Below are 27,833 nucleotides of genomic sequence, written 5' to 3'. Positions count from 1 at the left end.
GAAAAAAAAAAAAAAATTTTTTTTTAAAAAAAGAAAACAAAGTTCAGAACCGAGTGGGCATTTAGCCTAGCATGTAGGATGCCCATGTCCAACATTGGAGCGTGTGGGTTCAGTTCCTAGTTCCAGCTCCTTACTCCAGCTTCCTGCTAATGCAGACCTTCAGAGGCATCAGTGATGGCTCAAGTAGCTGGGCTCCTGCCACGTGCATGGAAGACCTGGATCAAGTTCCCAGTTCCTGGCTCTGACCCAGTCTAGCCACTGTGCACATCTGGGGAGTGAACCAACAGATAGGAGTTTTCTCTGTCTGTCTCTCTCAAATAAATAATAATAATAATAATAAACTGTACAAGGATGCACAAGAAACAAAGTGGTTACCTGTGCAGCAACTGGTAAGTAAAAGTAGGGAAATGGGGACAGGAGAGGGAACAAGACTTTTCCTCACATATTTTTTATATAGTTTTGATTTTTGTATCAGGAAAAAATAATTGCATAGGTGTCCATTAAGCTTGGATACCACCAGTTTTCATAATGAGATCACCTCCAACCCAGGAGTGAATCAAAACTCACACAATCCAGAAAGGTTGGGATCTACTCTTTTACCAGCTTCCTCAGCAAATAAATCTCCTGAATGGCTTGGTTCCCCCCCTTGGAAGGGCATCTGGGCTCTGCTTAGGACAGCATCAGATGAGCTGAAGTGGACAGGGATCAGGGAAACAACTCAGAGGGCTGGGACAAGCCTAGGTGTCTCAGGAGCTCATAAAAACGAACTAAAGCTATGGCTGCCAGGAAATGCAGCAGAGGCTGGGAAGGGGTCCTCAGGAACAAGGCTGGGTGGAGGAGTCTCCCCGCCCATTTAACTTTCACAGTGGACTGCTGTGCTCAGCAACTAAGGGGCCCAAGTAAGGCCAGCCCCTGTCTGGCCTGGTGACAGTGGGACTTGCAGGACGGTCTTCAGAGGACCAGCCCTGTGTTGTTGAGGCTCATAGGCATAGCATCCCTAGTTAGCATCATATGACAAGATGCTGGGCCCAGGTGCTCAGCCAGGAGGGGTGCACACGACCGGAGGGTGGCTGTGGCAAGTGTAGTTGAGGCCCTCCCACGTCTGACCGTGTTTCATCCTGTACTGCCAGCTGCCATCTGTGCAAGAGAACCAAGTGAGGAAGTGGAGGTAGAGCAGGCAGCCACAGGTAGTCCATTTTGGTCCTGAGGCTTTGGGGGCTACTCAGAGCACAATTTTCAGAAGCCAAATGCCAGAGTCACTAGTCTGGGCCCCCAGATAGAGGAGCCACGCTTGCCAAGCAAGGGAGAAACAGATAAAGAGCTGGATGACCTCTTCACAAGTAGGTGCTCGAGGAGAGGTGAGCAGCTGTATCCCAACCCCGCTGGAGAAGCCAGGGTTTCATCTGCAGCAGAAGAGGTGGGAGGAGCAGAAAGGCATTGCCAGGCACCATCTGCCCCTCTCCTCCGGACTCTGACTGGCTATTTCCACCCAGGGACCTCAATAGCTGCCTAGGCTCAGAATGAGCATTTCAATGGTAACCAGGGTTACCAGTTTTCCCAGTCTGCACTGGTGATACTGGCTGTTTGCTGCAACTTTAGGGGGGGGGGGGCATCTGGCCTTGCTCAACTCCCTAAATAAAAATAAAAAAAAAAAAAGAAAAAAAAAAGAGCACTTTCGTCCAGACTTCAATTGGAAGGAGAAAGAACTGCCCTGATTTTTTGGTACCAAGGTGAGGGACATGAAATTCAAAGCACATATTGTCCTTGCCCTCCACTCTCCCCTGCCCAGAATTGTGGGGCAGAATCTGCATGCACAGCACTCAAGGTGGCTTCCCAGGGAGCCAGGACAGGGCCAGCCTCTCATGCAGTGGACAGAGGTGTGAGCACACTCACCCACTTTGGACCCACTGTCCCTCAGAGTGTCTGGACACCTTGGGTCCACTGTGCAACGACCAGAGCTGTGTCTACTTGACAGCTGACCCTCCTTAATGGAGGAGTCCTCTAGTGCCCGTCCTGGGTAGGCCTCACAGCACACCAATTCCTGGGCAGCACAGAGCTTCCAGCAAGACACACGTGGGTGGTTCAGGCAATGGCTCCTCTCCTTACTAGCTGTTTGACTTTGGGCAAATCACTAAATTTCTCTGTGCTTCATTGGGTCTCAATGGGTACTGGGTGACCAAGCTGACGAAAAGCAACCGCACATGTACACAAAGGTACAAAAGGTGCCTTGATCTCAGCCCAGCACTCTGAAGGTGTGAGTGAAGGCTGGGGCCTTTCCTCTGGGCACCTCGTGCCCATGGCCTGCCCCCTTCTCCTGTACCTATGGATGGTCTGGCTGTGCTTGTCTCTCAGGCCACCCTCTACACTTGCACAGATGGAGTCTGGTCCCTTTCACCTTTCCAAGGACATTGCTCTACCAAATGTGCCTTCTCTTTTCCTATTCAAGTTTCCCTTGGCAGATAGTTTCCATTTGAATATAAACATTCCATAATTTTTTCAACTTAAAAAAGTACCGTTCTCTCTGCCTCTCTTTCTGTGTGTAACTCTGGCTTTCAAATAAATAAATCTTAAAAAAATAAATAAATAAAAGTGCCACCGCCACCTTCCTTGGCCATATTAGTATGGTATTATTAGTGTGGCCATATTAGTATGTATTATTAGTATGGCCATATTAGTATGGTATTATTAGTATAGCCATATTAGTATGGCCCATTTAGCTTCACCCTTTATGTAAAATTTCCCAGGAAGCTGTCTATATTTGTTAACCCTATATCTTCTTCTTCCCTTTTTTCTTTTCTAAATAATCTCATTACAGAAAATTCTAAACAAATATAAAAGTAAAGGGGACAGGAGTAAAGAAACCTCAATTGAAACAATCAAGTTGGGGGCTGGCTCTGTGGCATAATGGACAAATCTGCCACCTGGGATGCCTTCTGTCCCGGCTGCTCTACTTCTAATCCAGCTCAGATGCCTGAGAACGATGGTCTAAGTACTGAGTCCCCTCTGCCCACGTGGGAGACATGAATGAAGCTCCTGGCTTTGGCCTAGCCCAGACCTGGCTGCTGCAGCCATTTGGAGAGGGAATCAGTGGATGGAAGATCTGTCTCTGTTGCTCTGCCTTTCAAATAAATGAAAATAAAAAGAAATTTTAAAGATTTATTACTTATTTGAAAGTCAGAGTTATAGAGAGACAGGGAGACAGAGAGAGAGAGAGAGAGAGAGAGAGAGAGAGATCTTCCACCCATTGGTTCACTCTCCAGGTGGCTACAACTGTCAGAACTGGGTCCAAGCTGAAGCCAGGAGCCAAGAGCTTCATTCGGGTCTCCCATGTGGGTGGCAGGGGCCCAAATACTTGGACCATCCTCTGCTGCTTTTCTGAGGTCATTAGCAGGAAGCTGGATAAGAAACAGAGCAGCTGGAACTCGAACCATATGGGATTCTGGCATCACAGGCAGCAACTTGGTCTGCTATGCTATAATGCCAGCCTCCAAAATAATTCTTTTAAAGATTTATGTATCTGGGGGCTGGCGCTGTGGTGTAGTGGGTAAAGCCGTTGCCTTCAGTGCCGGCATCCCATATGGGCACTGGTTTGAGTCTCCACTTCCAATCCAGCTCTATGCTATGGCCTGGGAAAGCAGTAGAAGATGGCCCAAGTCCTTGAGCCCTGCACCCATGTGGGAGACCCAGAAGAAGCTCCTGGCTCCTGGCTTCAGACTGGCGCAGCTCCAGCTGTTGCAGCGACTGGGGAGTGAACCAGTGGATGGCAGACCTCTCTCTCTCTCTCTCTCTCTCTCTCTCTCTCTGCCTCTCCTTCTCTCGCTGTGTAACTCTGACTTTTGAGTAAATAAATAAATTTTTTAAAAGATTTATTTATTTAAGAGGCAGAGTTACAGAGAAAAAGTGAGAGGGAGAGACAGAGAGAGATCCTCTGCTGGTTCACTCCCCAGATGGCTGCAACAGCTGGAGCTGGGCTGGTCCAAAGCCAGGAGCCAGGTGCTTTTTTTCTTGGTCTCCCACATGGGTGCAGGGGCCCAAGCACCTGGGCTATCTTCCTCTGCTTTCCTAGGCACACCAGCAGAAAGTGGATCAGAAGTGGGATAGCCAGGACTTGAACTGGCGTCCACATGAGATGCTGGCTAACACATTACGTCACAGCACCGGCCCCCAAAAATAAATTTTAAAAATAAACAAAATAGAACCTTACTCAACACCTACTGCACAGCCTACTCCATGCTGTAGGCTTTACCTGCGTTGCTCCCCTAGTCTTCACATCGACTTCTGGGAGCAGAATCAGAGATGAATAACTGACTATGGTCACATACTTATGAGCCTGGGTTGTTTGACTCCCAAGTCCCTGCCACACAGTGCCACTATATGCCCTCAGCCATGCCCCAAGAGAGGGTAAAGGAATTCAGTTCTTCTAGAGGTCCTTCCTACTTGATCATTTCTGAATGAAAGGAAGAAGTCAGGTAGCCTGAGAAAGAGCTGTTCGCTTCTGCACGCAGGTGGGAAGAAGGAATCCCTTTTTCTGAAAAGAGCCAGGCTGAAAACTGCCTGGAGTCTGAATCACAGAATGTGCTGAAATATCTCTGGCTGCAAAATCCCAGGTGGGATGCAAGCCTTCGCAGCACCTGCTTGGCTCCCAGCTCATTAGCATCCCCTTGCCATTCCCTGAAGGAGCTCACTGCAGGGCAGACCTTCCTAGCTAATGAAAACTGCTTAGCAACAGGGAGCTTGTTAATAAAGCCTGATGTTATTCCCAGCTCCACGGACTCCTCCCCCGTCTCCCATTACAGCTCATCCTCAGCCTGAGCAACCCGCAGGTTGACCTACCTGCACACAGGAGTGCAGGGAGCCTGCGGACTGAGGCCTGGCCTGGCCCATCTGGCCTGGGTCCTGCCCCTGTGCTTCTGGTGGGGGTGGGTGGACACTGAGGGTGGCGGTAGTGGTAGTAACATTACTTAGCCTGAGAACCTGCTCTGCCAGGCCACAAGCCTCTCTGTGGGCCTGGGAAACCTGTTCTACCCACCAAAGGCTAAAATCAAGCCTCAGAGCCCAATCAGAAGAGAGTAAATAGAAAAACTGTGCAGGCAGACATTCCCAGAACGGAGTCAGAGGAGAGGGCAGGCCCAGAAAAATGATGGCTTTCTCCAAGGCTCATGGGTAGGTATTAAATTATCTCAGATCCCCTGATGGCAAGAGAACAACTGTGCCTTCTTTAAGCAAATGGATTGCTATTTCAGATATAAAGTTCAAAGGCAAAACATGGGACACTTTGCTGTTTAACTCCCTTCTAGGGGAGAGGATGATGGCAGGAGATATCAGCCTACCAGTGGTGGTTCAGCAAACAACAGGGAAAACAGGAAGCATTAATTTGATCCAACAGTAGGCCTTCACATTAAAATAAGAAAATGCAAAGACTATATAATGGAGCAGGATGCAAATTTGACACTTTTAAGACTAAAAGGAGTATCAGAGATCCCTCTCCCAATGGTGGTAGTTTTGAGCCCTGCCTGTTCTCTAAGCCTGACTCTTCACCAGCACGTGGGAGACAGTCCCGCAGGTGCTGAGCTGGCCTCAGGTTTGGGGGCAGCTGCTGCACTGCAGCTGTGTTCTGTAATAGGATTCCTACCAGCCAGGTTTGCTAGAAGATCTTCCTCCCAAGGAAGGTTTCTACTCCCAGGACCTGAGTAACTTCTGGACTGGCAGGTTTCAGCAAACACTCAATAAACGCACCTTTTTCAGCAGTGCTGGGAGTCCCGCCCCTAGCCAAGCTAAGTGTGTATGTGTGCTGGGGGCAGTTAGTTCTGTCCACAACTACCCTGGGTTTGCCTTGTCCATGGCCAGGGATTCTTGGGTTCCATTTCTAGGGCTCTCCAGGAAGGTTCTCTTCTGAGTCAAATGTCTGCATTCTTTTTCTTTTTAACAGGCAGAGTTAGACAGTGAGAGACAGTGAGTGAGAAAGAGAGAAAGAGACAGAAAGAAAGGTCTTCCTTCCGTTGGTTCACCCCTCAAATGGCCAATACGCCCGGTGAGCCGCGCCAATCCGAAGCCAGGAGCCAGGTGCTTCCTCCTGGTTTCCCATGTGGGTACAGGGCCCAAGCACTTGGGCCATTCTCCACTGCCTTCCCGGGCCACAGCAGAGAGCTGGACTGGAAGAGGAGAAACTCGGACAGAATCTGGTGCTCCTACTGGGACTAGAACCTGGGGTGCTGGTGCCGCAGGCGGAGGATTAGCCAAGTGTGCTGTGGCACTGGCCCAAATGTTTGCATTCTAAAGAAGCTCAGAGAAGCTCGTTTCGTCTAGGCCCACCTCTCCTCCGTCACTCCCCTAGTCCTCTTTTCTCTCCACAAAGGGACAGTGTGAAGTCGAGGGGCCGAAGACCTCAGTACTCCCTGAAGCTCTAGAGAACAAGGCCACTCCATGGTTAATCCAACTGCCATGGCCTTCACTCTGCTCCTGGTCTCTGGTGTTTCCTCTGCATCCCCACTTTCCCCAGAGCAAAGCTGAAATCTGGATGTGCCTAGGGCAACAGTAAGACCCAGTGGATCTACTTCAGACTAAAAATGCTCTCCTGAGCATTATCCCAGGGAACGAGGGAGACTGGCACATCTGAATCGCCAGAAAGCCAGTGGGGTGGGGTTTCCAATTAACACCTATTTAATCTTCTTCCCCTTCCCACCTAAGAATCCCTTATTGTGCTTCTGTGTGATGCAGGGACATGGCTTCCAGGCAGAACAAAATGTGCTAGGTTCTGGGTATCAGTTTGGATACCGAATGTCCCCCAAAGGCATATGTGTTAAAGGTTTGGTCCCTATAGTCTTATGTTAATTGTACTAAGAGGGTGGGAACTTAATCCAGTGATGGCGTGTGGAGGTATGGCTTTGGGGGGTGACAGGAATGGACTGGGTTGTTAGGGTTTAGCCCCCATGTCTAAATCCTGGTGGCTTTAAAAGGACACAGCATGGGTCCTCCTTGTTGCCATATAACTGCCTGCACTGCCTTGGAGCTCTGCCAGCAAGAGCACCCCCACCAGGGTAGACACTGGGGCCTGCCTGATCTGGGACTATGAAACTCCAAAACTGTGAGCCCAGATAAACCTTGGCAGAGTTAGGATGCTGGGGTATTTTGTTACAGTGACATAAACCTGACTATCACAAAAAGGTTGATATTCACTGCTTTAAACCCACCTTATTTTGAGCCCAAATTGGGCTTTATCTAATCACCGAACACTAATTTGAGAAAACACAGGACTCCTTTCCCATGCATCTTTTTTTTTTTTTTTTTTCCCATGCATCTTAGATACCCCAGCTCGACTTCACTGGATATTGCTGGCAACTCTTCTTACTCACGCGCCCTTCAGTAACTGCACACTGAGCCCAAGGCAGAGGCAGCGAATGGGCAGAGGCTTGCAGATGCCTGCTGTTTGGCCCACACAATTTTTGTTTTTCAAATGTGAACAAGTTGTCAGTGTTTAAAAAGTGTGCAATTTCATGTAAAATCTTAGACTTCTGGCCATAGGAAGCTCAGGCTTGCACTCCTGCAGAAGCTGAACAGTGGCTAGCCCTCTTCGCATAGGGCCAGTGCTATCCAGGTCACCTCTGTCCCCTGTGGCCAATTTTTACTGGCTCTGTAGGCGTTTATTTGCACTGGCGGACCTGGGGACCTCTTGAGAAGTAGCAGAACAGGAGTCCTCTTACTCCTGGGCTGAGTTTAGAACCCTGGAGACCTGGGCCTCGTTCTATTTCAGCAACTGAAACTGGCTGGAAGTGGAAAAATCATGCCTTTGTGATACACCTGCCTGTATAGAGCCCCAGGCTTCCAGGCAGGAGACAAAAGGAAAAACCCCACTGCTCCCCAGGAGCTCCTGGACTGATCAGAGGAGAGCTGACAGTTTTTTCTCACCCTAATGGCCTGACTGGGGGACACCCACAGCTTTTCTCCTACCTCTCTCCCTCCAACCCCCTTTCCCTCATTCCCATGGTTACCCACACATGGCGCCCATGTACAAGCTGTCTGCACTATTCTATCCTGTTTGTTCCAGTGTGTGTGCTTTGACAAAGCCTAGCACCATGCCATACACAAGTGGGCCACCAGCAGAGCCCTTTGGTGGCAACAGACACTGGCTGCCATAAAGGGAACACAGCACAGGTGGAAAGGAGCAGAGTCATAATACTCATCAGAGCTACTTGCTGCTAGAAGATGGACATGCTTTTTTCCTTTTTTTTTTTTTTTGTAAAGATTTATTTACTTACTTATTTGAAAGGCAGCACAACAGAGAGAGGTTCTCCATTCACTTGTCCACTCCTTAAATGGCCACAACAGACAGGTTGGACCAGGCTGAAGCCAGGAGCCACGAACTCCATCTTGATTTCGCACATGGGAGGCAGGGGTCCAAGAACTTGGGCCATCACCTGCTGCCTTCTCAAATATATTAGCAGGAAGTTGGATCAGAAGCAGAGTAACTGGGGCCTGAACTGGCACTCTGAGATAATGGCATCCCAAGTGGCAGCTGAAACTACTGTGCCACAATGCTGTGGTTTACATTTTCCCTATCACAGGTTCTGCCAAGAAAAGCTGAGATTATGTTGTTCCTTGTAAACTTGGGAAACTTTATATCATCTCAAAGAACTGGGAAAACTTATCCAGAGGAGAAATGGTGGGAACTTTTCTTGCAAATCTAGCTTCAGCCTCAACACACAAAGAAGGAAACAAAGACATTTTCTGAGCTTTTACAAGGTGAGGAGTACGTACCCATGTTTATTATCTTCATCCTCACAAACATTCCTTAGGTGGGAATCATTGTCTTGATGTTTGGAGGTACAAACTGAGGGTAAAGGAATTTTAAAACTTTTCTATGGGGCAGGCATTTGGCACAGTGGTTAAAAGTCCACTTGGGGGCTGGCGCCGCGGCTCACTAGGCTAATCCTCCGCCTTGCGACGCTGGCACACCAGGTTCTAGTCCCTGTCGGGGCGCCGGATTCTGTCCTGGTTGCCCCTCTTCCAGGCCAGCTCTCTGCTGTGGCCAGGGAGTGCAGTGGAGGATGGCTCAGGTTCTTGAGCCCTGAACCCCATGGGAGACCAGGAGAAGCACCTGGCTCCTGCCATCGGATCAGCGCGGTGCGCCGGCCGCGGCGGCCATTGGAGGGTGAACCAAAGGCAAAAGGAAGACCTTTTTCTCTGTCTCTCTCTCTCACTGTCCACTCTGCCTGTCAAAAAAATAAAAAAATAAATAAAAGGCCACTTGGGACAACTGTACTGCCTGGGTTCAAGTCCTGGCTCTGCTTCCGATTCCAGCTTCCTGCTACTGCATGCCCTGGGAGGCAGGCAGCAGGTGTTGGTTCAAGTACATGGGTCCTTGCCAACTCCTGGCTTCAGCCTGGCTCAGCCCAGCTGTTGCAGGCATCTGGGGAGTGAACAAGCAGGTGGAACATCTCTCTCTTTCAAATAGTAACAATAACAACAACTTGTTCACCATGACTTGAGAAGCAACCAGGGCATCAGGATTCAAAGCCCACAGCCAAATCTCACACAGTTTCACTTGCAGCCACCTCTCCTTGCGCACCCTCCCACATCTCTCTGCTTTATCACTAACTGTCATTACATGTATACTTATTTGTACATTTGCTTTGTCCCTCCAGCCCTGCCCCAGAATGTAATTTCCTGGGGCAGAGACTCTGTCCATATCGTCACTGTCATTTCACTGCAAGAACAGTGCCTGGCACCTGGGGAGCCTCTGAGAGAGTCTGTTGACAGACTGATGGGAGGAGTGGCTGTCTGTCTGACCACTCTGCTGTCAACAACTACCCACCCCCTTATCTGTTCTTTCAGAGGCCAAGGGAAAACAACATAGAAATGGCATAACACATCAGAGAGGGAGTTTGCAGGAAGGGCGAATTCCTGGAAATCCGAGAAAATTCCAAGTGTAGAGAAAGACTTGCCCTTTCAATGCAAGTCTTCCTGTTGAGGAAGACGCAATGGGCTACTGCAAACTTCGTTCTTCAAAGGCTGGGTTCCTTTCTTGGCTAGCCCTTCTAGTCCATGCTCATGGTCTACATCCAGCTGAGTGCTCAGAGTCAGGGTGCTTGGGAAACACAGGTGGGATGCATCAGAAAGTAAAAGTGACAGAAACATCCAAAAAGAACCAGCCTTTCCCCTAAGTTAAAGGGAGGATAAATCCGAGCAGTGGCTCCTGAATCTGAATCACCCAGGGCATTTGTTCCAAGCGTGGCTCCCAGATCAGCAGAACCAGCCTCATCTGTGAACCTGGTAGAAATCCAGATTTTCAGGCCCACCCAACCATCTGGAATCAGAAACTCCAGAGCTGGAACCCAGGAGTCAGGTTTCAACAAGCCCTTCAGGCGACTCTGATGCATGTGAAAATCTGAGCATATTTTCCTAGGGAAACAAACATATACAGATTCTTGGACCCTGAAGATCCCGATTTAGTAGGTCTGGATAGGAGCCCAGGATTTTAACAGATTCCAAGTTGATTCAGACTTGCAGCCAGATTTGAGAACTACCAAACCTGAGGACTCATCTTTTTCAAGCTTCCTAGCAGTGTTTTCAGCTCTGAACCCGCTTCCCAGCACCCCTCACCCATCACTCACCACACAGAGCGATGATGTGGCTGCTATCTTCATGCACGAACTTCCTGGTAACAGCCTCCTCCATGATCTGCTTCACCTGTGGACAAATGGACAGCACTATTATGGGCAAGTAAACAGCCTGATCTGAGTGTTTACTTGCAGAGATTATAAAGGTAGGACAGGCAGAGAAGTGAAATTTGTCCAGCACAGCCTGTTCCAAGCCTTTTGGAGAGGAAACCTGGAAAAAAAAGATTACAAAACCCAACTAACAAATCATTACAGAGGGTCTAGTCCTGCCTTAAAAGTCAGGGAGGGGCTGGCGCTGTGGCACAGTGTGAAAAGCTGCCGCTTGCACTGCCCATATGGGCACTGTTTCGAGACCCGGCTGCTCTACTTCCAATCCAGCTCTCTGCTATGGACTGGGAAAGCATTAGAATAAGGCCCAAGTTCTTGGGCCCCTGCACCTGAGTGGGAGACCTGGAAGAAGCTCCTGGCTTCATATCGGCGCAGTGCTGGTCGTTGTGGCTAACTGGGGAGTGAACCAGCTGATGGAAGACTGCTAAAGAGAGGTTGCCTCTCTTTTCTCTATGTAAACTCTTTCAAATAAATAAATAAATAAATAAATAAATAAATAAATAAATAAATCTATCTTTAAAAAAAGAAAGAAAGAAAGTCAGGGAGAGGATGCTGGCTGCTCATCTGTGCTCAGCTGGAGGAGGACTTCCTGGCAGACAGAGGTCCCTTTAGGACACACTGTTTCAGTACAGGCTGCAGCTAAAAACATTGCCACTCCTTTCTGCCCCCTTCTCTGAGGTCACAGAAAGGCCCCCTCCTAGGGACACAAGCTTATAAGCCTAGTCCTCTTTCTGTCCAGGTTCTAACATTCTGATGTCTGGGATCCTATCTGGATATAATGGCTTCCAAATACCATGTAAGGTGGGCAGTATCACATCTTTCTTTTAGGAAGCACTATTTAAAAAACCTAATTTTTAAAGTATTTTCTTTTATTGTACAGTAAAGATAGAGAAAAGAGCTTATAATTACTCAGCTCAGGGAATTTTCACAAACTGAACACTCCTGGGAAACCAACATCTGGAGAAGAAAGAGGACGTGTGAAGCACCGTCGTGTTCCCTCGCAGTCAACACTCGAATGTAAGGGTACCCATTATCCTGACCTGTAACACCATAGATTCTTTCACGGGTCTTACGCTGTTTATAAATGGAATTTCTCAGTGCCTGTGTTTTGTGTCTGGTTTCTTTTGCTCACAGTGTGATTGTGAGATGCGTTCACATTGTGGAAAGGTATAGATTGTTCATTCTTCACACATCTCAACTGACTGTCATCTGGGTAGTTTCTAGTTTGGGGCTGCTATGAAGACTGCTGCTATGAAATTCTGGACATGTCTTTTGGTGAACATATTGCTAGGTTTTTAAAATTTATATTCTAGGCAAGGAATTTCTGATGCATATGCTCTGCATTGCTAGATATTGCCAAATTGCTCTCCAAAATGATTGTCCCAATTTACACTCTCATCAGCAGTGCATGAAGTTCCAGTTGCTCCCAAAATTTGAGCAGGACTGCTGATGTCCTGGGGAATCCTGCCAGGAGACAGATACTACTACTGGAGATTAGAAAGTTGTATTACTTCGGGCCCAGGGTAAAATACTACAGATAATGGAAACTCTACGCAGAGTTGTGTTTGCCATTCTTTGGTCAGGCATGCAGTGTCCCTATGCTGCCGTTACTCCTTAAAGTCCCTCATCCAGGACTGCGCAGTTTGGAAGATACTATAGCTTCAAAAATCTGAGGAAGAGGGAAGAAGGACCCAGAGGCTCCTCCTTGCCAGAAACTGCTCATCGATAAAAGGGTAAAAGGGGGCCAGACCAGCCCAATTCATGTAATCCAGACTGCTAAAAGCTTTCCAGATGGGGCTGGTGCCTGCTTGCCTATATCCCATAAGGGCGCAGGTTAGAGGCCCAGCCGCTCCACTTCCAATCCAGCTCCCTGCTAACGTGCCTGGGAAAGCAGCAAAGGATAGCCCAAGTGCTTGGGCCCCTGTACCCACGTGGGTGACTTGGAAGAAGTTCCTGGCTCCTGGCTTTGGATTGGCCTGGCTCCAGCCACTGGGAGTGACTGAAACCAAACATATCACAACTAAAGACTTGGCAGGCATCTGAAGCAGGCTGGTGGAACAGACATCGGGGTTAGGAGGACCTACCCATGCTCCTAGGATTACACCAGGGGTCCTTCCTGAAAGGCCATCATTGCCTAGTTATGTCCATTGTCCCTTCTCGTAGGAGAGGAAAGGATATGTTTCTTTGGAAATCAAGAGCTGAAAGGGGAGTGCAGAACAGGATGACCCTTTCAGGTAGGATGCACAGCTCTGTTATATTCTGTACATCTGCCACCCCCTCCCTCAGGAGTCATTCTTAGGTGGCACAGAGAACCTTCTGAGTACTGTAGGAAAAGCAATGTCTTCTCAAAAATCTCTCCCATTCTTCTTGACAGACCCCCAAATTTGGATCACACCAATAATCTTAGCACATTTGTCTACAGTTGGGGTCTTGGGACTCTTCTGTGTTTACACTCTCCCTCCTAAGTCTCCATTAGTACACTGCATCCTTTCTGAGGCTAATCACTGAGATCTCTCTTTCCCTTGGGGAGACCAGAGTTGGCGCTTAAATGCTCACTTGATACATCATTGGCCTCAGAAGCCATTCCTTGGCTATTTCACAGCAAAACCATAAGGAAGCTTCTCACACAAGCTGGAGAGGTGACAGCTTCAATTATGGACGAATATTTGACAGTGGAGGGGAAAGGGAACAAATGCAGGACACGGGAGCCAGGTCATGGTTTACGTAGAACCATCTTGAGCTTCCCAGGATTTTTATCAGAATCCAGAGCCTTCTCCAATCCTGAAATTCTAAGAATGGGTAAAGGACCCAATACGGTAAATTCTTATACATGAGGTTGAGAGCCTTATTACTATTTCAGAGATGAGAGCCTTATTACTACTCAGAGATTAAGTAACTTCTAAGTTCACACTATCCCAAAATTTGTGCTTTCCCACCAGGCCTTGCAGTCCCAAGATCACCCAGTGTCACTGACAGATACAGAGGGCAAAACAGATGGGTTCCCTTTCTCAGGGTTCTGACACATCTGGCAGATGATGGCCACAGAGGCAGGTGGGGGAGGGCGTCCAATTCATTCTGATCTATTCCTCAGGGTTTGAGCTTTCCAGCTCTCAAGCCCTGGTGAGTCATTCCTATGGGCAGCCCCTGCCCCCATCCCCACGGAAACCGAAATGGGCTCCTGGGCAGGGTCAAAGGAAAGGGGTTAGTGGAGGAAAGCATGTTTCTTTCTGACGTGGGGGGCTTCCCTCAAAAAGAAAGAAAGAAACAGAGTCTTAAGAAACCATTCTCAAGAAAACACACCCGGGTCGCTGGGGAAGCAGGTGGGCGTGGAGGGAGAAACAGGGAGGTGTGCGGAGAACCCTCCGGCAGCCACGACTCAGTTGCCAGAGCGATGCGAGAAAGGGGTGGAGGACGAGGGGCGCTAAGCCCCCTGAAAGCGCTCTCAGTGCCGCCGGGCGGCCGCGCGCGGCCCCGCCCCCTCCCCAGGAGGCGCGGGCAGTGAATGGGCAGCTGCGGTTCTCCAGAAATCGCTACCACCCCTCCCCCGACCTCGGTCTCCCGGCACTGCTGCCGTCACGGGGCGGAGAGCCGCGGGACCGCGAAGCAAACAAGCCCCGGAGCATCGGCTCAGCCCCTGCGGCCGAGGGGCGCTGACCCCCGATCTGCTAGAAGGGACGGCGTCGCGGCCCGCCCAGGACCCCGCCTCCGCCCGGCCCGGGCCCTGCCGGTGGGCGCCCGCGCGGGAGGGTGCGCGCTCCGACCTTTCAGCCCCTCGGGACCTGGCGCGAGACCCTCGGAGTCCCTGCCCCCCACCCCCGGCCCCGGGCGGGGGGTCCTCGCCCCGACTTTACCTCCTTTTTCACGTTCCACAGCAGTTTCTCTTTGACTGCGTCCTCCGCGCTGCCCATGGTGCGGCGACTGGCGGGGAGGCGGCGCCGAGCGGCCCCTCAAGCCCCCCGCGTGCCCTCTCCGCCTCCGCGCCACTCGGCTCAGCGCCCCACACGACAGGCAGAGCCCCCGCCCGCCGCGCTCCCCGCCCGCCGCCGCCGCCGCAGCCACTGCCAGGTGCTGGGCTCCGCAGCCATCTTCCGAGCCCCGCACAGACGTCAGGCGGCAGGCCCGCCCCTTCCCACAGCTGGGGGCGGGGGAGGGGGAGGTCGGGACCGGAGGAGGCTGCGTGCCTGGGGGCGGCGGGGCCGGGCGCGTGCCGCCGGGGCCGCTGTCATGGCAACGCGCCCGCTCCCGCCTCGAGGGCGCGGACCCGCATTGTGAGCGTCCGCCGCCGCCGGCGCCTCACGGCACCGGGGCACCCCGCGGCCCTGCGACTGAGGGGAGAGTGGCAGCTCGCGCCAGGGGTGGCTTCCCTCCAGCTAGAAGCTCCCTATCCTCTCCCTGCTCGTTCTTCCGACGGGAGGAGAACAGGGAGCTGGTAGGGCCCGAGTGCCCACGGGGAAGCCAGCGTTCTTCGCCTGGCCCCGGTGTCTTCAGTCGCGAGGAAGTGGGAGCGCTGAGGGCTCGAGGGTCTGTCCCCCTCGGGGTCGCCATGTTGGCTATGGCCCCACTGGCGTTTTTATGTGGGAGGTGGGGGCGTGGGCTGGAGCAACGGGGACGGCGGAGACTCGGAGGCAGCTACTGAGAGCGAAAGCAGCGCCTTGCACGAGATTCGCCTCAGAACTGCAAGGCCGTTGAGGGAGAGGAGAGGTTGCTCGAAGTGGTAAAGAACACCTGCTGTTGCAAATTGAAGAGCGGCAGCGTGCCTGGAAATACGGGAGAGGATGCGCTTAGGCCTCCCGCACCAAGGGACTCTTCATTCATCTTCCTACGTGATGCAACGTTATGGCGCAAAAAGTGAAAACACAGGGGAGCAAATACAGCCCCCCTGAACCGACAGCTTACATCCGCGGCTCTGAAGCCCCCAACCGCAGACTGCGGCGTGGGGAAAGTTTCCACAGCCGCTTTGCTGAGAGCCGGTTGAGAGCCTGGTGGGAAAGACCCCAGCGACAGGACGCGTGAGCCCCGCCCCTGCCCCGCCTCGCCCCGGAGAGGACCCGCCCCCGCCCCGCCCCCGAGGGGGACACCGGAAGCACTTGAGCTGGCCCGGAAGTAGTGCTGGCGGGCGCACGTGAACCGCGGCATGGCGGCTCACCGCTCGGGCCCTCTCAAGCAGCAGAATAAAGCCCATAAAGGCGGGCGGCATCGTGGCCGGGGGTCCGCACAGCGGGACAACAAGGGTGAGAACTTAGGGTGGGAATAAGAAGGACTGTTTTGTCTCTATTAAGTGCTTTTCCCCTTGCTCGGACTGAGCTGCTGATTTCGGCCTGGGCCCCTCTCGCGGAAGGCCCTTTCCTAAGCGGTGGAGAAGGGAACCCGTTGTTGTTTTTTCTGGCGCAGAGCTCAACAACCCCTTCTGGTCTGCCCTGCAGGCCGTCTAGCACTGAAAGTCATATGTAAGAAGGCGAGGAAAGAGCTCAGCAGAGTCGACCAGAGGCATCGCGCCAGCCAGCTCCGAAAGCAGAAGAAGGAGGCGGTGAGAGGCACTGGGGTTGGGAGATGATACCGCTCCCCTTCTTGATAAAGATTTATTTTATTTGAAAGGCAGAGTTAGACGGGGTGAGACAGATCCGCTGGTTCACTCCCCAGAGGGCCACAATAGCCAGGGCTGGGCCAGTCCAAAGCCAGGAGCCAGAAGCTTCATCTGGATCTCCCAACATGGGTGGCAGGAGCCCAGGCGCTTGGGCCGGAAGTGGAGCAACCAGGAACCCTTGCCTATATGGGATGCTGGCATGGCAGGCAGTGGCATTACCCACTAGCCTGCAGTGCCCCCCAGAAATGATACCCTTCTAGGCCTTGAACTAGAAAATGTGACCCAGGAAAGCGGCCAGGGACAGAGAATGACCCTAAAGCACATGTCGGATGTCCAGGCCTGGCTTGGTGCTAGAGTATTTTTTGCTTGGGTTGAAGCTCCTGCCACCCCTTCCCTGGCATACATGTGACCATTAATGAGGGATCTAGTTGGGGTGAGGGTATCTGCACTGTTAGAAGTGCAATACTGGAGCGAAATAGAGGGATTGAGATGTTCTCTGGTCTTTCTGTTATCAGGTTCTGGCAGAGAAGAGACACCTAGGCAGCAAAGATGGCCCTCCTCATCAAGTCTTGGTGGTGCCTCTGCACAATAGGGTTTCCTTGTCAGAGGCCTTTCGTCTGCTTCAGGACACGGACACTGGAACAGTCCACTTGAATGTATGGGGCAGCACCCAAAGTTTTATGCTGCTATGTCCACGGTTGAAACACCGGTGGTTTTTCACATCTGCAAGGCCAGGTTAGAGTACCCAGTGTTTTTTTTTTTTCCTTAGGTGTGAGTAATGGTCATGTATTTTGAACACGACGTGTTGGTGCCAATCATCTCCTCTTCCTGTTTTCCATCTCCAGGGGATCTGCATACTGTGTTAGATATGGCCAAAGTAGCGGACACCATCGTGTTCCTCCTTGATCCTCTAGAAGGCTGGGACAACACTGGGGATTACTGTCTTTCCTGCCTCTTTGCTCAGGGCCTCCCCACTTACAGTAAGTGAGTTGGAGTAGTGTCTATTAGGGAATTAATTAGCACTTACTGCGCAGTTATACTAAGCATTATTGGCATTTGATACAGGGATACTGATGGATTTTATTTAGCTGGTGGTGTAACATACATGTGCAGATTAAACTTGTCCATTATTTACAAATCATCAAAGTTTTAGTTTTTTGAAATCTCTGGGCTATTTGCTGACCAGAGGAAGAAGAAAAGTTTTGTTTCAGTGTGACATTTCTTTAGGATAGCCAAGTGTTGGTTTTCCTGGTAATCCGTGGGCTCGCAGTTGAACTGTTAGATTGTGCGACCTAGGGGCTTTTCATGTAGGGAAGCAATAGGTCATAAAAGCCTTTCTCTTTTGCTTACAGCACTAGCTGTCCAGGGGGTTTCTGGCCTTCCACCGAAGAAACAAATAGATGCCAGAAAGAAGCTAAGTAAAGCAGTGGAGAAGCGCTTTCCTGATGACAAACTCCTCCTGTTAGACACTCAGCAGGAGGCAGGGATGCTGCTGAGGCAGTTGGCTAACCAGAAGCAGCGGCATCTTGCATTTCGAGATCGGCGGGCCTACCTGTTTGCCCACACTGCTGATTTTGTGGCTAGTGAAGAGAATAACTTGGTGGGCACCCTGAAACTCTCAGGCTATGTTCGTGGGCAGGCTCTGAATGTAAATAGCTTGCTACATATTGTTGGACATGGTGATTTCCAGATGAAACAGATAGACGCCCCCACGGACCCTTTTCCTTTAAATACTAGAGTGATTAAACCCCAAAAGGACCCAGGCATGGCGATGGAGGTAAGATTGATGTTCTTTTTTTTTTTTTTTAAGATTTATTTATTTATTCAAAAGTCAGAGTTAACACAGAGAGAGGAAGAGGGAGAGAGAGAGAGAGAGAGAGAGAGAGAGGTCTTCCATCTGCTTGTTCACTCCCCAATTGGCCACAATGGCTGGAGCTGCGCTGATCTGAAGCCAGGAGCCAGGAGCTTCTTCTGGTCTCCCATGCAGGTGCAGGGGCTCAAGGACTTGGGCCATCTTCTACTGCTTTCCCAGGCCATAGCAGAGAGCTGGATCAGAAGTGGAACACAGGGGCTAGAACTGGGCGCCCATATGGGATGCCAGCGCTTCAGGCCAGGGCGTTAACCTGCTGCACCACAGCGCCAGCCCAAGGTTGATGTTCTTAAAGATTTGTTCTTGCAGATTTGTATGTAAGTTGGCATGGAATGGAAACTTGAATTTAGAGAAGGCAGTCTCTCAAGCCAATGAGGAGATTACTAGTTGGAGTATGGCAGCAACAATCAGCTCTAGATACGTTAAGTCAGACATGTTTCCAGTACTTTCTAGGTACCCTGCTGCTGGCTCTGTGTTTATAAAAGACTCAAGGTGTGGTTACTTTCCTTAGAGAATTTAATTGGGTCAGAAAAACATGACAAACACCTTTGAAGTACAGACTGCGAGAGTCTATGGTTAAGTTAGAGAAATGCCGTAGGAACTGGGAAAATAAATTGGCAAGCTTTACTGAAGAGATCCAGCTTGAGCCACGTGTGTAATTTATGAGTTGAAAAGATCAAAGAATATGCTAGAAAATAGAAACAATATCAGAACTAGGCACGGTGATGGGTCAGAGGGTTTCTTTTTGAATTCTAAAGAAATCAGCTTAATAATACCTCACAAACAAGTGAGGTATAAACAAGTGGGAGTAGGACCAGATTAAGAAAGGCCTCAAGAGCCAGGCAGTAATACGACTTAAAATGCCATAAAGCAGCCATCTGGAAAACGTTGACAGATTTTGGCTTTCTGTTTTATCCATCTTCTGGTTTAGTGGGTTTTGGGTTAATGTTTGACCATTTGATTGGTTTTCAGATTTGTGCTATGGATGCTGTAACTGATATGGAAGAAGACATTAAAGTCCTAATGAAGGCAGACCCTGAGAAACAGGAATCTTTGCAAACAGAGGTTATCCCAGATCCAATGGAAGGGGAGCAGACTTGGCCTACTGAGGAGGAGCTAAGGGAAGCAAATGGTTGGTATTGGCAGGTTACTTACCTGATGAGGGATTGTGGATTTTGTCTAGCTGCTCACTGTGAAGATCCCATAGGGTGGAGCGGAATACAGGTATACTTGAGGGTATGTCATGTCCTCTCATCCCTAAATGTTGTGTGTTTGCATTAAGCAAACATTAGACACAGATTTGTTCCATTCCTCCAAGTTTTTTTTTTTTTTTTTTTTTAATGTTAATTTACTTTTTATTTGAAAGGCAAAGTGACAGATATCTTCCATCTGCTGGTTCAATCTGTAGGACTGGCAATATGGGATACAGGTGTCTGAAGTGGCAGCTTAACCCTCTGTGCCACAATACCCACTCCATCTTATTGCCTTACAGTGAATAAACTTTATAACAAGGCTTATCTATCTAGCTATGTAAGTGTTGCTGGGTATGAGGTACCCAAATTAATGGACATATTTTCTACTCATAGTGTCTGCTAGAGATTGTTAGCAGCACTATCTAGCATCTTTTTTTTTTTTTTTTTAAGATTTATTACTTATTTATTTGAAAGAGTTAGAGAGGAGGAGAGACAGAGAAAAGGATCTTCCATCCACTGGTTCACTCTTCACATGGCTACAGTGGTGTGGCCCAGCCCAGGCCAAAACGAGGAGCCCAGAGCTTCTTCCAGGTCTCCAGCTTGGGTGCAGGGCCAATAGAGCAGCAAAGTCTTGAACTGGTGTCCACATGGGGTGCCAGCATTGCAGCAGAGGTTTAACCTGCTCTGTCACAATGCTGGGACCCACTATCTAGCATCTTGTCTAGGTGAGAAATCCCAGAGTGATGGGAAAAGGTGGTATATAATTTGCTTAATTCTTTGGGCTTTTACAGACTTCTTGAAGGAAACTTCCAAAGTGGTAAAGAAGGTCCCCAAAGGAACATCCAGTTACCAAGCTGAGTGGATTTTGGATGAAGATGGTGACAGTGGTGGGGAAGGAGATGAATATGATGATACAGAACATGAGGATTTTATGGAAGAGGAATCTCAGGTAAGAAAATTGGGCCTGGGCCAGTGTTGTGGTTGTAGTGGGTTAGGCCACTACATGGTATACCCACATCCCATATTGGAGTGTGGGTTCAAGTCTTGGTTACTCTACTTCTGATCTAGCTCCCTACTAATGCACCTGGGAAGCAGCACTGCTGGCCCAAATACTTTGACCCATTTGGGAAGTGAACCAGTAACTGAAAAATCTCTCACTATGTCTGATCTGAAGCTTCTGGCTTCAGATCGGCCCAGCTCTGGCCATTGTGGTTGTTTGGGGAATGAACTAAGGATGGAAGATCTCTTTTTTTTCTTTTTTTTTTTTTTGACAGGCAGAGTGGACAGTGAGAGAGACAGACAGAGAGAAAGGTCTTCCTTTGCCATTGGTTCACCCTCCAATGGCCGCTGCGGCCGGCGCACCGCGCTGATCCGATGGCAGGAGCCAGGAGCCAGGTGCTTTTCCTGGTCTCCCATGGGGTGCAGGGCCCAAGCACCTGGGCCATCCTCCACTGCACTCCCTGGCCACAGCAGAGGGCTGGCCTGGAAGAGGGGCAACTGGGACAGAATCCAGCGCCCCGACCGGGACTAGAACCCGGTGTGCCGGCGCCGCTAGGCGGAGGATTAGCCTGGTGAGCCGCGGCGCCGGCCTAGATCTCTCTTCTTCTCTGTGTAATTCTGTCTATCCCACCCGCCCTCCGAAGATTTATTTATTTATTTGACAGGCAGAGTTACAGATAGGTAGAGAGAGAGAAGTCTTCCATTTGCTGGTTCACTCCCTAAATGGCTGCAATGGCTGGAGCTGGGCCAGTCTGAAGCCAGGAGCCAGGAGCTTCTTCCAGGTCTCCCACAAGGGTGCAGGGACCCAAGCACTTGGGCCATCTTTTGCTGCTTTCCCAGGCCATAATAGAGAGCTGGATTGGAAGCTGAGCAGCTGGGACTCGAACTGCAGGTGGTGGCTCTACCTGCTACACCATAGTGCCTACCCCTGTAACTCTGTCTTAAAAGAGAGATATCCTCTATCCACTGGTTCATTCCCTAGATGGCTGCCCAATCAGAAGCCAGGAGCTTCTTCCAGGTCTCCCAGGTGGGTACAGGGACCCAGGCATTTGGACCATTTTTTTTTTTTTGCTGCTTTATTAGGTGTATTAGCAGGGAGCTGGATTGGAAGTGTAGCAGTGGGGACTCGAACTGGTTCCCATATGGGATGCTGGTGCTACAGGTGGTGGCTTTATCCACTAAGCCACAACACCAGCCTCAATAAATAAATCTTAGGAAGAAAATGGGTTCTTAAGCCATTTCTGTGTATAGCTCCAAATGCAAATCAAATGGCAGTCCTAACCTTGAGAGGTGTGTGGGGTGAGTCTAAGAATGCCTCGGGCCAGCGCTGTGGCTCACTCGGTCAATCCTCCGCCTGTGGCGCTGGCATCCCTTATGGGCGCCGGTTCTAGTCCTGGCTGCTCCTCTTCCAGTCCAGCTCTCTGCTGTGGCCCTGGGAAGGCAGTGGAGGATGGCCCAAGTGCTTGGGCCCCTGCAACTGCATGGGAGACCAGGAGGAGGCACCTGGCTCCTGGCTTCGGATCGGCGCAGTGTGGGCCGTAGCGGCCATTTGGGGGGTGAACTAATGGAAGGAAGACATTTCTCTCTCTCTCTTACTGTCTATAACTCTACCTGTCAAATAAATTAAAAAAAAAAAATGCCTCTTGGGGCTGGTATTGTGGTACAGCAGGTTAAGCTGCCACCTGCAACACTGACATCCCTTATGGGCACTGGTTTGAGTATCAGCTGCTCCACTTCCAGTCTAGCTCCCTGCTAATGCATTTAGGAAAGCAGCTGAAGATGGCCCAAGTGCTTGGACCACTGCCAACCACATGGGAGACCCAAATAGAGTTCCAGACTCTTGGCTTTGGCCTATCTCTGCCCTGGCTGTTGTGGCCATTTGGTGAGTGAACCAGCAGATGGAATATCTTGGTATCTGTCTCTCCTTTTATCTTCCTTCTCCCTGTACTCTGCCTTTCAAATAAACATGATTTAAAAAAAAAAAGGCAGTCTTCTGTAGGTGCGGAGAATCAGATCTGTGTTTTATAACTTAGGTGCCATTAGATTTTATACTGGTTGGGAACCAGGTATCTGATATTCTTAGCTTAGTTGACTTGGGGTAGGGACAGGTGTAAATAACTAACCCTGTGTTCTACAGGATGAGAGTAGTGAAGTGGAAGAAGAGGAGGAATGTGAAACTATGACTGTAGGGGACTCTGTACGTGATGATCTATATGACGAGAATGTAGATGAAGAGGCTGAGGAAAAAATGTTGGAGAAATATAAACAAGAAAGACTGGAAGAGATGTTTCCAGATGAAGTGGACACCCCCCGTGATGTGGCTGCCAGAATTCGGTTAGTTCATGAGTTTAAATTCAGTTGAAAGGTTTTATTTAAAACTTATGTGGTTTAGAATGTCAACATGATGCCAAAGAAGAAAACAGCGGGGCCGGCGCTGTGGCGAAGCGGGTAAAGCCACCACCTACAGTGCCAGCATCCCATATGGGCATCGGTTCGAGTCCTGGCTGCTCCACTTCTAATCCAGCTCTCTGCTGTGGCCTGGGAAACAGTAGAAAATGGCCCAACTCCTTGGGCTCCTGCACCCGCATGGGAGACCTGGAAGAAGCTCCTGGCTCCTAGCTCCGGATAAGAGCAGCTCTGGCCATTGCGGCCAACTGGGGAGTGAACCAGCAGGTGGAATATCTCTTTCTCTCTCTCTGCATGACTTTGATTTTCAGATAAATAAATAAATCTTAAAAAAAAAAAAAAAAGAAGAAGAAGAAGAAGAAAAGAACAGAGATTATGTTTAAAAAGAAAACAGCACTGTCCCTGCTCCTGAAAGGCTAACATTCTTTTTTATTATTATTATTTGAAAGAGTTACAGAGAGACAGAGAAAGGAAGAGGTCTTCTATCTGTTGGTTCACTCCCCAAATGGCCACAATGGCCTGAGCTGGGCCGATCCCGAAGCCAGAGCCAGGAGCTTCTTTTGGGTCTCCCATACAAGTGCGGTGGCCCAAGGATTTGGGTGATCTTGTCCTGCTTTCCTTGGCCATAGCAGCGAGCTGGATTAGAAGCAGAGCAGCCGGGACTTGAACCGGCGCCCATATAGGATGCCAGCACTGCAGGCGGTGGCTTTACCCACTATGCCACAGGGCCAGCCCCCAAGGCTAACATTCTATATTGGAAGCTGCTGCATACATACTGGAAACAGTAATAGAATCAGGGTATAGACTAATATTATAGGCCTTTAATGAAGGAGAAGTACTAAGGTTAACTAGCAGATACTTCCTGCTGGAGCCAGTACTCAGTTGATGTGTATATAAATTTGGAGGTTTTGGGGATTAGAACAGCAACAGTGAAAGCATGAAGGTGTAGATCTTGTTTGCTTTAGAGCTGAGTCTGATTAAACTCAGAGAGTTTACATGAAATATTACAGTGAAAAGGTTATTTCCTACCTTCTTGTTTGTCAGGTTAAAAAGCCTACCACTGAGAGGTGACAAGGAGCCACTATTTTTTTTTTTTTTTTTTTTTTTTTAAGATTTATTTATTTGAAAGTTGGAGTTACACAGAAGAGGATAGGCAGAGAGAGGTCTTCCATCTGCTGGTTCACTCCCCAGTTGGCTGCAATGGCCAGAGCTGTGCCAATCAGGAGCCAGGAGCCTCCTCCAGGTCTCCCATGTGAGTGCAGGAGCCCAAGGACCTGGGCCATCTCTGCTGCTCTCCCATGCCACAGCAGAGAGCTGGATTGGGAGTGGAGCAGCCAGGACTCAAACTGGTGTCCATATGGGATACTGTCACTGCAGGCGATGGCTTTACCTGCTACACCACATGCCGGCCCTCATAGAGCCACTATAAATAACTTTTTAGTTACTGAAAGCAGAGGAACAGATTTTCCATCCACTGGTTCCCTCCGCAAATACCTATAACAGCCAGGTTTGGGTCAGGCCAACGCCAGAGCCTGAAATTCAACCTGGGTCTCCCATGTGAGTCTCAGGGGCTTGAGCCATCACCTGCTGCCTCCCAGGGTGCACATTAGTGGAAGCTGGAATCAGAAGCAGAGCTGGGGACTCAGCCCTAGGTACTCTGGTATGGATGCAGTCATCCTAAGTGGCATTTTAAATGCCAAACGCCCACTCCCATTGCAAGTACTTGTCAGTTACAACCTTGTGTTTGTTTCTTAATTTCTTGTTAAAAGTTGTTTTAGAGTGGGATTGGTGTTGTGGCACAGTGGGTTAAACTGCTCTCTGCAGCCCTGACATCCCATGTGGGTAACAGTTTGAGTCCCAGCTGCTCCACTTCCAATCCAGCTCTCTGTTGGTACACCTGGGAAAGCAATGGAAAATGGCCCAAATGCTTGACCCTCTGCACCCACATGCGAGACCCAGATGAAACTCCTGTTCCTAATTTTAGCCTGGCCCAGCCCTGGCTGTTATAGCCATTTGGGGATTGAATCAGCAGATGGAAGCTCTCTGTGTCTGCCTCTTCCTCTAGCTTTCAAATAAATAAATGTTAAAAAAAAAAAAAAAAAGTGTGGTCTTGGCTTAAGCAATTAGAGATAATGATTAGAGTTCTTTTAAGCTAGAGTCTTAGCTATGACTCGGATCTTATGTAGCACCACATAAATTAACTGTTAATTTCTTAAAATTCTATATTCTAGATTTCAGAAATACAGAGGCCTTAAGAGTTTCCGGACATCTCCATGGGATCCTAAGGAAAACCTTCCTCGAGATTATGCTCGGATCTTTCAGTTTCAGAACTTTGCTAATACCAGGAAAAGCATCTTTAAAGAGATTGATGACAAAGAGGTTGAAGGAGCTGAGGTACCTACTTGTCCATCCTGAAATTTGCTTTCTTTTGCCACAGTGCTCCCTACTTTACTGCTTGTCTTGGCCTGAGAATGAGGACCTAATAATTTAGTTCTATGCTGCCTATAGCTGAGTACTCAGCAAGAGTGGTAAAGGGAACAGAGTATCAGAGTTGTTAACTGAGAAAGCTTCATTTGAGTAGTAAAAGCATCTGTGAAAGACTTTCTTGAAGAGAGTTGGGTTTTGGGGTAGTGTGGGAGCCTCACACATTTGGAAAGATGACTTTGTCATTGTAACGTGAAGGGTAACTGATTGTTTCCTGCTTTTTGCTCATAGGTTGGCTGGTATGTCACACTTCACGTCTCGGATGTTCCTGTCTCAGTAGTGGAGTCCTTCAGGCGAGGAGCACCTATGATTGCATTTTCTTTACTCCCTCATGAACAGAAGGTGAATTAATGCCTTGTGGGGAATTGGGAGTTAGAAAACTTAAAACTGTCCTCAGAGTCTAGAATTCTGTTTATGTGACTGGCATTTTGCTCGTGGAGATGAGAAAATTGTGTCTTTATGATTGGGAATTGGAGGCTAGGAGAGAAGTCAATGATGGTTTTACCCAAAATGTCTGAACCTGTCTGAAGCATCTTAGTGATGCCTTTTCTGTGTGGTTCTGAGACTTCTCTGAGATAAGAAGGTTTTCCAGGTTAGACTTTGAACAAATTGGCAGCTTTAAAAATAAAGGTTTACGCCAAGGTGCAGACTTGATGGTGGCCAGTATTTGTGTATGTTGGGTGTTATGTACCATCCCTGGCCTTTAGTCAGTTCCGGTAAGGGTAAGGGTTGAGGAAGCAGAGGCTTGAATGGATGTGGCTTTGAATTGAGTGGTGAGCGAATAACTTGGAGGTCACTGATTTTGTGGCAGATGCAGAAGGTAAGCGAGCATAGAGGAGTACATGATGAGAGCTCTCATCCCAGTGGTTGGTAGAGGGAAGAGTATGTGCTATCATCTATTCTCTACCCTTAGCATTGTTACTCCCTAGGGTGAATCTGAGCAGCCTGCTAGTTTGATTTGCCTTCTTTCAGATCAGGCTTGTATTTCCAGACTGAAGTGTGTGTGTGTGTTTCCCCCTTACCTGGTCCTCAGATGTCAGTATTGAATATGGTGGTGAGGCGGAACCCTGGTGACACAGAGCCTGTGAAAGCCAAAGAGGAGCTGATCTTCCACTGTGGGTTCCGGCGCTTCCGAGCTTCACCATTATTCTCTCAGCACACTGCAGGTCAGCAGTGGGGAAGCTTCTGGGTTCTTGTCCATCATACCGTCTTTGGGGAGACTGACTTGGGGGAGGATTGTATAATAGTTCCAAACTCTCTGAGTTAGAGGTTATTTTCAGTATACTCTGGCTTAGGAGCCAATGATGTTTTTATGCAAAATGTCTGAACCTGTCTGACGCATCTCAGTGATGCATCTCTATGTGGTGCTGAGGCTTCTCTGCCATAAGTAGGTTTCAGTGTAGGTTTTGAACCCTAGATGGCAACTTTATAAAAAGGGTGTGTCACGTTGTTGGACACCTTGCCACTGTGGGTGAAGGGATGGAGGCTGGGTATGGGCATAGTTGGGTAAAGCCAGGGAGGTGTGGGCTTTGGGATGTTGAGGCTGGATGAGAGTTTGGAGAGTGGTGACCAGGGACAAGGGCCTTCTGAGTATCACCCTTGCATAGCACACTGGTTGCTCGCTTGGCTCTCAGCAACAGCAAGAGAAGGATGAAAGCAGTAGGAATTTTTATTCTCACCAACCATGCTCTCTAAATAAGGGATTCATTTCTCTTTCCCTTAAAGTATTCCATTTTCCTATGTTTCCTTAAGTTATAAGTTATATAAAGGTTGGGGGGGGGAAGGTTACATTGAAAGTAAAACTGAAGTTCCAGGTAGTCTCAAGATTGGGGGTGAACAAACTGTGGCCTTGAGGCCAAATCTGCCCCATCACTTGTTTTTGTATGTAAACAAAGGTTTATTGGAACACAGTCAGAATTTTTATTTTTTAAATTAATTTATTTGAGAGGGAGACAAGACAGAGAGCCCCAATCTGCTAGTTCACTCCCCAAGTGCCTGCAATGGCTGGGGGCCAAAACCAGGAATTCAATGCAAGTATCCCAAGTGGGTAGCAGGAACACTGTCTCCCTCCCCTCCAAACTATTTGAGCCATCACCACTACCTCCCAGGTTCATAGTAGCAGCAAGCAGGAGTCAGGAACAGGAACCAGAGCTGGGGATCGAATCTAGGCACTTGGATGTGGGACATAGGCATCTTGAATGCTTGGCCAGATGCCTGCCCCTATACTTTTTAAAATATTCAATGTATGGCTGCCTTTGTGCTAGAATGGCAATGGTTGAGTAGTTTGACAGAAACTGCATAGCCACAAAAGCCTAAACTATTCACTCTCTGGCCCTTTACAGAAAATGTTTGCCAGTCCCTGTTCAGGATCAAGAGTTGTTGATTTAGTAGGGATAATCTTTATAAAGCACTAATTTCTCACATGACATGGGGTGATAGGCATCAGAGTCACCATGAGAACTTTTCAAACCCCAAATCATAGTCGAGTCTCCAAGAATCCATCTCTGGTTGAAAAATCACTAACAGGACTGGCTTGTGTCTCATTTGTATCAATGCAAGATATTTTTGAGAAT

At 49.1% G+C, this 27,833-nt stretch overlaps 3 protein-coding genes and 2 non-coding genes across 12 annotated transcripts in view; 3 read left to right on the top strand and 2 right to left on the bottom strand.

Moving 5' to 3' along the window:
- Nucleotides 1-14,887, bottom strand: part of SGSM2 (small G protein signaling modulator 2) — a 35,515-nt gene extending 20,628 nt beyond the window's left edge. For both annotated transcript variants that reach the window (XM_002718876.5, XM_051824504.2), the window contains exons 1-2: nt 14,576-14,887; nt 10,611-10,686 (exon numbers count right to left, since the gene is read on the bottom strand). In XM_002718876.5, coding sequence (XP_002718922.2) covers nt 10,611-10,686; nt 14,576-14,632 — 133 coding nt within the window. In that variant the 5' untranslated portion in view covers nt 14,633-14,887. The remainder of the gene's footprint in view (nt 1-10,610; nt 10,687-14,575) is intronic.
- A 180-nt stretch (nt 14,888-15,067) lies between these two features.
- TSR1 (TSR1 ribosome maturation factor) overlaps nt 15,068-27,833 on the top strand; it is a 15,225-nt gene continuing 2,459 nt past the window's right edge. Inside the window, exons 1-11 of one of the 2 annotated variants that reach the window (XM_008270915.4) lie at nt 15,068-15,955; nt 16,148-16,251; nt 16,824-17,043; nt 17,154-17,288; nt 17,661-18,085; nt 19,151-19,310; nt 20,163-20,320; nt 22,508-22,704; nt 25,008-25,170; nt 25,492-25,602; nt 26,294-26,426. In XM_008270915.4, the coding sequence (XP_008269137.3) occupies nt 15,859-15,955; nt 16,148-16,251; nt 16,824-17,043; nt 17,154-17,288; nt 17,661-18,085; nt 19,151-19,310; nt 20,163-20,320; nt 22,508-22,704; nt 25,008-25,170; nt 25,492-25,602; nt 26,294-26,426 (1,903 nt within the window). In that variant the 5' untranslated portion in view covers nt 15,068-15,858. Of the gene's footprint in view, nt 15,956-16,115; nt 16,252-16,823; nt 17,044-17,153; nt 17,289-17,660; nt 18,086-19,150; nt 19,311-20,162; nt 20,321-22,507; nt 22,705-25,007; nt 25,171-25,491; nt 25,603-26,293; nt 26,427-27,833 lie in introns of both variants that reach the window. The other variant, XM_070061188.1, reaches the window with a different exon arrangement.
- Nucleotides 18,101-27,833, bottom strand: part of SRR (serine racemase) — a 27,698-nt gene continuing 17,965 nt past the window's right edge. For all 6 annotated transcript variants that reach the window (XM_070061202.1, XM_070061205.1, XM_070061190.1 and 3 more), the window contains one exon: nt 18,101-18,354. In XM_070061202.1, the coding sequence (XP_069917303.1) occupies nt 18,214-18,354 (141 nt within the window). In that variant the 3' untranslated portion in view covers nt 18,101-18,213. The remainder of the gene's footprint in view (nt 18,355-27,833) is intronic.
- Nucleotides 25,742-25,836, top strand: LOC127484541 (small nucleolar RNA SNORD91 family). Its single transcript, XR_007911603.1, has one exon. It is a non-coding gene; the product is annotated as a small nucleolar RNA SNORD91 family (small nucleolar RNA).
- Nucleotides 26,551-26,644, top strand: LOC127484542 (small nucleolar RNA SNORD91 family). The gene has a single exon (XR_007911604.1). It is a non-coding gene; the product is annotated as a small nucleolar RNA SNORD91 family (small nucleolar RNA).

Source organism: Oryctolagus cuniculus, chromosome 17 (assembly GCF_964237555.1).
Source record: "Oryctolagus cuniculus chromosome 17, mOryCun1.1, whole genome shotgun sequence".
Classification (NCBI taxonomy): Eukaryota; Metazoa; Chordata; class Mammalia; order Lagomorpha; family Leporidae; genus Oryctolagus; species Oryctolagus cuniculus.
This window is presented reverse-complemented; position numbering and strand designations above follow the sequence as displayed.